This window comes from Kryptolebias marmoratus, linkage group LG3, assembly GCF_001649575.2.
Source record: "Kryptolebias marmoratus isolate JLee-2015 linkage group LG3, ASM164957v2, whole genome shotgun sequence".
In the NCBI taxonomy this organism is placed as follows: domain Eukaryota; kingdom Metazoa; phylum Chordata; class Actinopteri; order Cyprinodontiformes; family Rivulidae; genus Kryptolebias; species Kryptolebias marmoratus.
Genome location: NC_051432.1, coordinates 20,051,030 through 20,063,433, shown reverse-complemented (window position 1 = coordinate 20,063,433; position 12,404 = coordinate 20,051,030). Strand labels below are relative to the sequence as shown.

At 40.0% G+C, this 12,404-nt stretch overlaps 1 protein-coding gene across 22 annotated transcripts in view; it reads left to right on the top strand.

Moving 5' to 3' along the window:
* cacna1ab (calcium channel, voltage-dependent, P/Q type, alpha 1A subunit, b) overlaps window positions 1-12,404 on the top strand; it is a 144,300-nt gene that overhangs the window by 22,073 nt on the left and 109,823 nt on the right. For all 22 annotated transcript variants that reach the window (XM_017436811.3, XM_017436887.3, XM_017436724.3 and 19 more), the window contains exon 3: window positions 8,562-8,858. In XM_017436811.3, the coding sequence (XP_017292300.2) occupies window positions 8,562-8,858 (297 nt within the window). The remainder of the gene's footprint in view (window positions 1-8,561; window positions 8,859-12,404) is intronic.

Below are 12,404 nucleotides of genomic sequence, written 5' to 3'. Positions count from 1 at the left end.
TTCATCTTGTGATGGACAAAACCCTTAAATTATTTGTTTCTCACTAATACTAAATCTGGTTGTTTTTTTGTTTGTTTGTTTAGGAATATTTGCAGCCAGTACCTAACTTTCCAGAGTCGTTTTTTGAATATTTTTGCATGCTTATCTTTTGGTCGTCAGCTTCTTAATTAGCTGATTTTGCTGCAGACCCTTTTTATCAAGGCCTTGTTTTTTTTATCATCAGTCAGTTTTCAAATGGGCTCTGTGGAATCCACAATGAAAGAGATGCCAAAGAAATGATAATTATCAGTCTTTTTTTTTTTTTACATTGTTTCCACTGTAAATTAAAATTTTTTCCTACTGTATAGAAACAGCCCCTTGGTGGGTATTGGGTGTTCTGAGACATATGGGCTTGATGTGCTTGACTTGTTTTTCCGTTGGCTGTCTCTCAGACTCTGGCGGGTTGCCACATATTGTGCTTCCCTGAGGTGAGTGGTTTTTGGCTTTATCTCTAAAGGTTTGGCATTTTGGATTGGCCTGTGAGGGATTAATTTGATACATAAACTGATAAATTTTCAGTAAGCATGCTTATCATAACTGATATTAAAGAATAAGTCTCTTGGTGTTTCTTTTTCTTTGTCTGCTGCTACTCTTCCCATTGGTGAAGATTGTTGCATCTAATGGAATAGATTGATATCATTAAATGGGGTTTCAGATTATGAAAGGAGCCGCAGTATATTGGTAGTAAATTGTGTAATTTAGAAGATGTGCAAAGAATCTTGTGACTGATGTAGGAGAGCTTTTATCTTATTTATGAAATAACTGAAAGTATGTAAAATATATTGTAGATACCAAAATTCAACGAATAAATACAAATATTATTTATCACCAGTGTAGATATTGAGTAGTCTTTCCTATTGGAACATTTTCAGTGATTTTGCTGTCAAAACCAGCGGTAATTTAAACAAGTAGCTTTTGAGTCAAAACGGGGCACATGCAATTGTTATCTTATAATTTTAGTTTAGAGTATTTTAATTTATTTAGCCAAGATTTTTAAAAATACCTAGCCCCAATTAAAATGAATAAAAAGTGAGTAGCTTAGGAATAACCTACAGAAACTTCCTTTACGTTTATGTTTTACTCTATAAGCTCCAACGTTTCAGCTTTTCCATTTGCTTTACCTGAAAATGCAAATATGTAAAACCCATTTCTAAACAGCTACATCTCAAAAGGCATTGTGAAAATCTGTTTTTTCTTTTATCTATAATTACAGCGTGAGAATTGTTTTGCTTTGCTCCACACAACTCCTAAAACGCTGACTATTCTCTTGTTATTGGTTCCAGAAAAACAACAGCGTCCCCCACGGAAATCTGTTAGACTGAAGGAAATGTCTGATTAAAATTGGGAACGGTGCAAAGATTCTGTTCAGTAACAGACAGATATTTGCTGTATAGGTTTCCTCAAAACTGTGATGTTCTGGCATCATGTTGTGCTTGCAATTTTTTTTTTTTTATGACTACGTGTGGGCGGATGTCCATGTGCCCAGCCTTGGCTGGGAAGTTAAATGTACTCATATAAACAAATATATAAACTGGCATTGTTAGTACAATTTTGTATTATATCTGTTTAATATAAAGTGTGATTTATTAAAAAAAGTGCTTTTTCACGGACATCTGTCTTCTTTTCTCTGTCCTATCCTCTTTTTGTCTGCCTCCCTCCTTCCCTGCGCTAATTTCTTTTCTCGTCTTATAGTGCTGATTCTATGACTAGAATGCTTACTCCACACACCCAATCAAGGCCCATTAGCTGAGACCAGCACACTCGTCCTATTCGTCCCTTTTTTTTCTTCCAACTGTGTTCCTCCTCTCCATTTCCATTAACTAGCCAATCAATTAATACAGGTTGAGTCGGCGTGGGAACGAGCCAAAAAAAGAGCAATCTTCTAATTAGCTTGGATGCTACATCAGCCTGCTGAATCTCTCTGCTTGTCTGCAGAACCCCACCTCACACACACACACACACATCCACATCCATTTATTAGATGCACTCATGTCATACGAAAAGCACAAGCAATGAAAACCATTCAAACTTACACAGACTCTGATAAATCTTGTGAGCAAATGTTACATAAATGTTCTCATCTGACATGCTAATCTATGAAAACAATAATAGTTTTAATGAGGCAAAGTGTTGTGGCTACGATCTTGGTAGGTGTTGAATTGAGTTGTGGATAAGATTAGGGTTATTCACTAATTGGTTCTGATAAAGGCAATAATGCAGATAAGTTGTTGTGGGTATTAAAGCTCTGAAACAACTGATTTTCTGAGGAGTTCAGACATCTAAACTCCGTCAAGATAGTAAGACTCTGAGTGGGCGAATAAAAACTGTAGAAAAGCATGAATGAATTTCTGTACCCACATGTTCTTGTTCAGGGCTGAATGGTGCGGGTGTCCTTCACCAGCTGTCATTAAGGCGGGGCAAACCCTGAACAGATCGCCAGTCCATCACATGACTACAGACAACAATTCACACTCACATCTAGGGTCAATTTAGAGTCGCTAATCAATCTAGCATCCATGTTTTTGGACTGTGGGAGGAAACCAGAGTACCTACTCGTGCTAACATGCAAACTACACGCAGAAAGGTCCTGGCTGGGAGTCGAACCTAGAACCTTCTTGCTGCAAGGCTACAGCGCTAACAAACTGCATCACCTTGCAGCCAAGCAGTAGTGACATCCATAAGGTGAGGTGTCTTTGGAGAAGAGCCCAATTGACAAAACCCCTCCCAGGCACAGCCTGTTCATCCGGCTGTCGTCTTACAAGAGGTACCAAAATATCTGCTGCCATACCCACAGACTGACAGGTGTGGTATTTTTTTTTTAAAGACTTTGCAACTTTTTAAAAACGGGAATTATATTGGTAACGTTGATTGTGAAAAACAGGGTAAATAAGTGGAAGTTCACCCTTTTATGTCAAAAGGCCATCTAAAACCAGCCCCAGAATGATGAACAACTTCCAGTGCTTACATTGTTCAGTCTTTATTTAGTTGCCTTTATTTATTATGATTCCCATTTTTACTGTTAGACGATTCACTGTTAGCTAAAAACTGTAGCTTTATTATTTATTAAGGATTTGTAGAATCCTGTCATACTTTAAAATTCTGGATTTAAATTAAGATTTGGAATTTAAACGGTTTCTTTCTCTGTATCAGAATTAATTACACAACCAATCATTTACACAATTGTATCTAAGATATTGCACAATAACTGTTTTGTTAGCGCAGGTTTTATCTTAAAAACTTGTGATGACCAGATACATTTTAAAAAGTGAGATTAAATGCCTCGATATGTTTATGGGATGATGCTCATGCCAACTACATGAAGGTTCAAACTGTGGACACAACGTGCCGCATTACTGATTATACATTTACAAACCAGGGGTGCAATGGGGGTTCAGGATGACTGCTGATGGTACCTTACACTAGACTTTATGACCACATGAAAAACTAAAACAGGAAAAATCTGAGCAGAGGGGCACCTGACAGGATCCAGTATAGAACCAAGAGAGATGCTTACAGCCTAAGGGTCTGTGAAGACTAAAAATGGAGACATGAAGCGAGCTCAGCAGAAAAGTTAATCGACCAACTTTAGCCAAGGTATGGGCCTCATTTAATATTCACATGAGGGATGTCATTTCCCATTGTGAGTAGAGAAGAGGTAACCAACTTACAATAAGCTTTCTTCATTCATAATCTATCAATAAAATATTTTCCCTGCCTGAACGCTAGTAAGCCTGAAAATATAAATCTAATATCTTAAAGTTTATATCTAATGAATCGGAAATGTTCAAAAAGTCTACTTTAAAACCAGTTTATTTACTTCCATTCATATACTCATAATCCTGATATGCAAAACTTTTTGCACCAACAAAATAAAAAATAGGTTGTAGAGAACCAGCTAAGGATTTTTACTCCATTTATTGAAATTATTTAGGTTTTATCAATATTTTATGTAACTTGTAGTTCTGTTTTAAAAGAAAATGATACATATTCTATGCGATTATGAGTAGCATATTTATTTTCTAAACAGATAACAAAAAGCTGACAGGTTTATGTGGAGGAAAAATGTCAGAGTAAACGTTTTGAACTGAATATGAACTGGCTTCATTCTTGCTGCCTTATTTCTCTCTCCCGACTTATTACCAGCCTCACAGCTCCGGCCTGCTGAGTGAGATCAGAGAACAGACAGGGAGGGGGGTGGGAGGTTGAGAGTGGGGTGTGTGTGGCGGTGGTGGGGGGGATTATTTCAAGAGGGAGGTGCCAGGGCTTCCTGCGGGGGTTGCCGATGTGAACGCTCCCTGAATGACAATGCTGCGCATCAGGGCCTCAGCACGACTCCCTCGGCAGCACACACACCCACCCACACACTCTGAGGGGAGAGAGCCTGGGAAAGCTGCATGGCCATGCAGCAGCGGCAGCGGTAGCGGTAGCAGAGGCATCTCGGAGTGCAGAATAACGAAGGGGGAAAAGAGGGAGAAAACAAAGCTGTCACCTACTCTCTTCGTATTTGTCGTCAATAAATAATAAGCTCGTCATTTGTCGTCCGTTCATGTCGTGCTTTTCTGTGATCATCCAAATCGCAGTCAGTCTTGTCCAGCAGCACCACCCCCATCTCACCATTTCTCCACCATCTCTCACTTTCACTGTTTTTTTTATGTCGTCAGCAGGGACTGGCTTTTGTCATGACTGGTGGTAGATACAAGTCTGTGGGCCTCTGATGACGAGCAAATCCATCAGTCGACTCATTATGACATAAAAATCACATCATGTAATTATGAACAATGCTCAGAGAAAGACTTTGACTGCAGAAAGTACAGTTTAAACTCAGACAGGGGTTGATTGTAATCTGTAAGAAATGGCATGAAAATCTAATTTCCATTCAACAGGAAATGAAGCCAAGTATATAAAAATCAAGAAATGAGTTTATATAGGATTTACTTTAACAATTAAAAAGCCAATATGTGTATATATATTTTTACTCCCTACTTCTTAGGAAAAAAGTGCTAAAATGTTTATTAAAACTGTACATTATTTTAAGCAAGAAAACCTGCATTTTGACATTTTTAAATAATTCCTTAAACTTACTGGATGATTGGAGCATTGTTTCAAGGGGATCAAGAGAAAACATTGCAAGATATTTGGGAATGAGAACTGTTATCAAAAAAAAAAAAAGAAAGGTATTGCTCTTTCATGAAGTTTGGTGAATTTTCTTTTTTAAGTTTCTAAATGATTTTGCACAGTTTGGCTTCAGTTGCATCCCAGAAATGTACCATATGTCCCCATTTTCAGTCTTCCACCAACTGTCTTTTGTGGCAGAATCAAACTTCCAAAAAATATGGATTGGTAACAGCCAAGGTACTCGTTTGAAGAGACAAACGGCAAGAAGAACCTGCAAACAGTTTTGTGATATTAACAGATGGTGAGAGGTACAGTAACTAACCCACCTGTGCATAGTGCAGGTGATTGCGTCCAAAAGCAGGCAGGTGGTCTGAGGTGCTTTATGCTTTTTATCAGCACTCTGAACAGTGCCAAAAAAAAACAACCTTGGAAATATGTCAGAAGCCGTTTCAGCACCAAGGACAGTGACAGACGGGTTGGTGTATTTTAACATGCTTTGAATTAACAGTTTTGTTCCCTCATGTAATTATAAATTTATAGCTACTAAATTTATTTTAAATCACTTTTACTTGACCATCCTTCACTTCTAAAGCCTCCATCTCCATGCACACATCTTTATGATTATCTTCATTTTCCTGTTGTGAAGTAGTGACAGCTTGGTCGGTTTAGCCCAATCAAACAGCTTGCTGAATTGCATCAAAGACAACTCAGATGCCAGAGCCAGCCCCAAGGACAGCTTGGAGGAAGTGGGAATGAAGAGAGATAAAACATTTCTTTCAAACTGTTCTCAAAATAACTGTATGTCCTCAAAAAAAAGAAACTCTCCCAACTCTCCTCCTGGCCATGTGGATGAAAAGTTGCTCCTGCTTAGTCAGTTGGCAGCATTTTTTCTTAGATTCATTAAACAGGGAAATATTCAAAATGAAGTTGGCTAATAAATCCGAGCTCAGACGTCTACAATGAGCTCTTAATCCCATTTTTAACTGAACTACAAAGAAATTTGTGGAAAGGGACTCTAATTCAATATATTTTTATTACTTTTGGCATTGGTACACACTTGCATAACAGTGTCAGATATAGACAAAGTTCAATAGGAAATAATTTTTGAAACAATCCACTTGCAACTAGACAGGCTACTGGATGGCCAAACTCTCATTTAAAGGAAAGATCTATTTGTGGGAAACATGAAGAGTTCAACCAGTTTATTATCTTTATCCAGTTTAAGCTGTTTGCAGCAGTAAAATTGAACAATATGTTTGGTGTATAACAAGACGGGACGTTTTTTCAGTTAAACAGTTGTTATGTAATGTCAAATATAGCCCTAATTCTGACCAGTATTTTCAATGTTCTTTCTTATTAACGGAAAGATTTGCTAATCATGCAACCACACCATTGACGCTTTTTAAAAAATAGAGATATTTCTTAAAAATGATCACTAGGTTTTGTCTCTCTTGGGCTAAAGGTAAGGCCGGATGCCTTACCATCCCCAAGTGACGGCCGCACGCTTTGGGGAGTGGGTTGGAGTTGGGGAGGCTCCAGGGAGGTGCCGTGCGTCGTGCGCTGCATGTCTTGGCCACGGATATGCGCGTGGCGCACGGTACCCGTCACGGGGATCAGATGCTCAGTGCACGGCTCAACCCCAACGGTTGACTGGACTCACAAAAAAAAAAAAAAAGCCGCAGGAGCACTCCATCCAGTCGCGGTCTGTTTGTTTCCAGCGCTGGTCTCCCCGAAAATACAGCCCCCCGGACTGACTGCGCGTTGGTTCACCTCTCCCTTGGGGGTTGAGGAAGAAGGAAAGAAAAAAAGAAAAAGAAGAAAAAGAGGGAGGAAAAGGGAGAGCGCGCAACACAGAGAGGGAGGGAGGGAGGGAGGAAGAGAGAGAGAGAGGGAGAGAGAGAGAGAGACGCTACAGAGACGCTGGACTTGTTTTGCTCCGCGCGGCTGGCCCCCTCTCTCAGGTCTGTGGAGCCTCGGGGGGCGATGCCGCTGGGTGGAAATGGTGCACGGTTTCTGCCTGGTGGCGGAGGAGAAGATGCGAGCTGCCGCTACAGCGCACCCGCACCGTGGCCGTCGTATTTTCCGACCAAGAATTGATGATGATGGTGATGCTGCTGCCTCCACCCGCGGTCTGCTCCTCCGGATCTCATCTGTCCGGGATTCTTGTTCTCCCAACACTGGATTATAGATGATTTTCGTGGACATCATTCTTTTTTATTTTTTATTTCATCAACTCGTTTGTTTTTGTTAATTTTTTTAACTCATTTTTTTCCCCTCCCCACGGGGAAGAGAGGGAAGACAAATTGGTAGATTGAAGACCGGTTCATTTTTCGTCTCCAAGTGCGCGCAATCACGCCCAAAATCAGTGACCGACGTCTTGGCGAGGAGGAGTGGGAGGAGGAGGAGGAGGAGGAGGAAGAGGAGAAGAAGGAGGGAGGGAGGGAGGGGGGATGCCGCACCGTCCATTACCAAATATCAACAAATGTCACCAGCCTCGGATTTTGGGGAAGCCCCCCTCGGTTGACGTTTGCGTGTAACCCGCGTGATGCGGCGGCAGCAGCCACATCAAACACTGCGGATTTATGCTACAAGAAGAAATGAATTATTAAAGATTCCACTCTTATCTATTTCTATTTTTGTCTAGCTGAAGAAAGAGAGAGAGAGAGAGAGGGGGGAACCTGGGGAGGCGGGGAAGACAACTGCAGATCCTGTCAAGATGCACTGAGCTGTTGAGACCGAGAAAAGACGCAGTCTCGAGCCACTTCACGGAGATGGTTGCAATATTTCGGCTATTTTAAACGCACATCTATGCATTTGTATCGCATTTAATGTGATTCGAATTGTTTTTTCCTGTTTAAATGCAAAAAAAAAAAAAAAAAAATCAGCTTACTTTTGAAGAGGTTTCCCCCCCAGAAAAAAGACTAAATAAGAACAGGATGCCTTTAATGGAGATCCAAACGCTGATGGTATGATTGGATTTAGAAAAATCCTGACCTTTGTCAGACCCTCAAACTTTTTTCTATTTTCAATTAGTGAGAGAACTGATTGTGCATAAATTACATAAATACGTGGCTGTGTTTCCCATTCTTATTCCAAACACACGATAATAGACACCGTGCTTTCCTTCTCTCTTCTCATCCCTCCCCTCTCCATCCTCTCCGACTCCCCCCTCCCCCCCTCCCCAACTCACAAATGGAGGGATCTTCTCAGCGCTGAAGATCTGGGGAAGGAAAACAGATAGATAGAGAAGGGAAGGACTCAGAGATCAGCCAGAGAGGAAGAGCCAAACCCAGCTCCATTCTGCATGTGTCTTTGAAGCTGAGGCTGATGGGGTGGTGGCATGTGGAGGTGTCACTCTGAGGTTCCCCCCCGGCTCCTTCCTAACCTCTGGCGTTTGGTGTCTGCAGAATGGCGCGCTTTGGAGACGAGCTACCCAACAGGTATGGAGGAGGAGGAGGTGGTGGTGGCGGTGGTGGCGGGGGTGCCGGCGGACAAGGGGGGCCCGGCCGTGGCGGCAGCAGGCAAGGTGGGCCCCCCGGGGCGCAGCGGATGTACAAGCAGTCGATGGCCCAGAGAGCCCGGACCATGGCCCTGTACAACCCCATACCCGTCCGGCAGAGCTGCCTAACGGTCAACCGCTCCCTCTTCCTCTTCAGCGAAGACAATGTGGTGAGGAAGTACGCCAAAAAGATCACGGAATGGCCATATCCTTTCATAATTAGTCCCAGACGGACTACCAAGGTACTCACACTGTGCTGTGCTGTGCTGTGTTTGCTGGAGAGTAGTGGGCTATAGGTGTGGCCTGAAGTGATGTGGAGGGGCTTTGGAGCAGAAGTTGCAAACATCTGGTGGGTGAAAGTTGTGAGTGGAGTAATTACTTGTGTGTTTATAGTGATATGTTTCTTTCTTTTGCATTTTTACACTACTGTGAGTTCATGTTGTGTTTTGAATATGAGCGTTTGTTGGTGAATTATACATGACTCAGTATTATTTCATATCAGTTTCTCTGCTGTATCCAAACCTCCTCATAATAAGTTTCCACTGAATGAAAGAGCATGTTTAAGATGATGATGATGATGGTTCACATGACAGCAGCAGCAATAATCACATTTGTGTTTTTTTTTACAAGATATGTATAGAATAGTGCATTTACTTTAATACTGTTAGTGACTGGTGCTTGTGTGTGTGTGTGTGTGTGTGTGTGTGTGTGTGTGCATGAGTGTGTTGGTTGTTGGGTGCTGATCTCAGCATTATGAAGGCTTAAGCACCATGCAACCAGAAGGTAAGGGAAATGACTATTTCCCACTCTCTCCTGCTCTCTAATTATTACTGACTGCATATGAGTCGCTTATGGCTCATCCAACAGGACAGCAGTGGAAAAAAATGTTGTAGGCTTATTTTAAAGACAGTCAGCTGTTATTGAAATGATAATAAGTTAACTGAACTTTGCACCTTGAGGGGAAGAAAAGTGAACTCTAATCTACAGTATTCAGACCAAATTTGCTCCTTGGTTACATTTTTATAAACATGCTTTTTTGGGAATTTTGCTTTTACCAGGTGGATGTTATCATGACAGGAAGTGATGTGATGACGGTTTAATTGTTGTTTTAGGTGCTTTGCTTGGTAGGCTACCTTTGTTCTCTCTAGAAACAAAGGCTTTTGTTCACAATTGTTTCTTTAAAAGGAAAAAATAATCAAAAGTTCATGCTGTCCTTCTTATTCTATTTACCAATAAATACTTGTCATTTGAAGACGTAATAATGATAACGAAAAAAAGATTGAACCGTATGCTTGGGATTTTGTATTTTAGTTTGCATGCATGTGGAAAACTGCATGCAACAATGTTAGCTTTTATTACCTAGCAACTGTGGTCTTACACAGAGGACAGCATGCATCTACTCAAGCTCATGACCGTACGACAGGATAAAATCATGAATGGCATCCTGATTGGTTGTGATGTGAGCCATCTCTGTAGTGCAGGTTGAACCAGGGCATAAAGATGAAAATATTTGCAACACACAGAGGCCTCTAATGGAAGAATCCATATGGAAGTTTATTATTACAAACCAAAAGAGTGTGATGTTAAATCTCACATGAAGGCATTTAAACAACTTGAGGTTTTTGTTTTTTAAAATATAGCAGTTTTAGTCCCGCTTTGTAAATGTTACCTATAATTTCCATCTTAGACTTTATATCAGCTTTGAGGATGGCAGTTTTAGAAAAAAACATGAGATTGTGATATTATTGTTGAACACAGCTATGGTAACATCCATTGCAATAAACACACATTTTTTTCATTTCCATCTTTCTGTTCTTTCATCACAACAATCACAAATTTCCTCTAGTTTTTGTACGTCTCACCCACTATAATCTAAACTGGGTGTGAACAATGAGAGTCCACTGTATAGACCAATTCTAGTACTGGAATGCAGATCATGAATTCATGGCACTTGGAATATAAGAAACTGATATATTGCAAACCAAGGAGTTCTTTGAAAGATTGATTACATTTTTTATACATATATATCATGCAACCTTAGCTTTAAGGTTTTAATAAAGAAACTATAACTATAATTGTTTTCTGTAGTGTTGGTTGGTTTGATGATTTCAATGAAATTTTCAGGAAATGTTAGGGTTGTGACAAGAAACAAATGATTCAGTTTTGGTTGTGATCTAAATCACGATCTGGATTTGACTATTTTTTTAGGGTGCTATGGCCTTGTTAAAGGATTGTGCTCTCCGAGTACTTCTGGTTTTCTGTTTTGGCCTGAACATTCAAAAACATCAACATGTTGTGTCTTTTAAAAGGCTCCTTACTATGATAGTAAAAACATTAGCTTTTCACTGTCACCTTGGTGTCATGTGTGAAGGAACTAATTGAAGCTAATTTACCGTTGCTACTCCACTGATTCAGAAAGGCCGGTAGTCACAGAGCTGAGTTGGCAAGTTGAATCTATGTGTTAAGTGGAGGTGACACAAGCAGCTCTCTGCTCAAACCAAGGAGACTGCTGGCACTCCTTTAATGCTGGCTTAATGTGAGGAAGTACATCACTGTAGAACTTGACTGTACAATAAGTTCACACGTTAACAAAAATAGGGCTCATCTTTACAGCCATGTAGCAGAACTAAGGCCTTCAGTTCATTCTAACATACTGCATCACACAGCATCTTTAGATACTCTGTGTGGTTGTACTAAAGCCACCGACACATTTTTATACCCTGGGTGGCAGTACTGCTATTTTGACTCAGCCCCTGCGGTTTCTAAATAACAGAGAACGTGTCCTTCGGAGTTCTCAATAACATTAGCTTCCAACAGCAAACCCTCCCATTCTGGAGGATTTACTTCTCGACGGACAAGAATATCTTCACAGTCGAACCAGAATGAGATTTTTATTAATTATAATAGTTTCTTAAATATTGGAGAGAAAATTACAAGGTTTATATTTCCCTTTGTTTCTTCACTCACCAGGCCTGAGCAGAAAAAAACTTTAACGTTTCTCTCATTAGAAGATGTTTTAAATTTAAATATGTTGTCTGTGTATTAATTCTCTGAAAGATTTGACCCATTTAACCTCTGTGCGTTATTGATTACCATGCTCTGAAGCTCTGTCTTCTAGAGGGAGGTTGTTGATGTAACATGTTTTATTGTTGCCTGCTGCCTAAAGGCGAAAGGCGGGTAATAATGTTATATCTGTTACCAAAATATCTAACAAACCACTGAATGGATTTTAATAAAACTGTCAGAAAGTAACCATTGGATGTACATATACAACTGACTGACTTTAACTTTTAACTTGGAGTCAATGAAATTCACCACAGCTAATCGACACTGGCCAACAGAAAATGACTATAACAGTCTGTTTGATAGATATTGAGCTATAATCTGATGTGGTAGTAGCTGAGAGTCATTAACAGCACATATGCTGAGTGTGACATCTCGCGATATAACATGAGGTTAAAGATCGTGTTCTTTTTTAAGGTTTGACCAAAGCAGCTACAACTCTGTCATTTCTTAACACCAGATGATCTACAGGTGCTGGTCATAAAATTAGAATATCATGAAAAAGTAGATTGATTTCAGTAATTCCATTTAAAAAGTGAAACTTGTGTATATTATATTCATACATTACATACAAACTCATATATTTCAAATGTTTATTTCGTTTAATTTTGATGATTACAAATGACAACAAATGAAAATCTCAAATTCATCATATCAGAAAATTAGAATATTACTGAAGACCAATAAA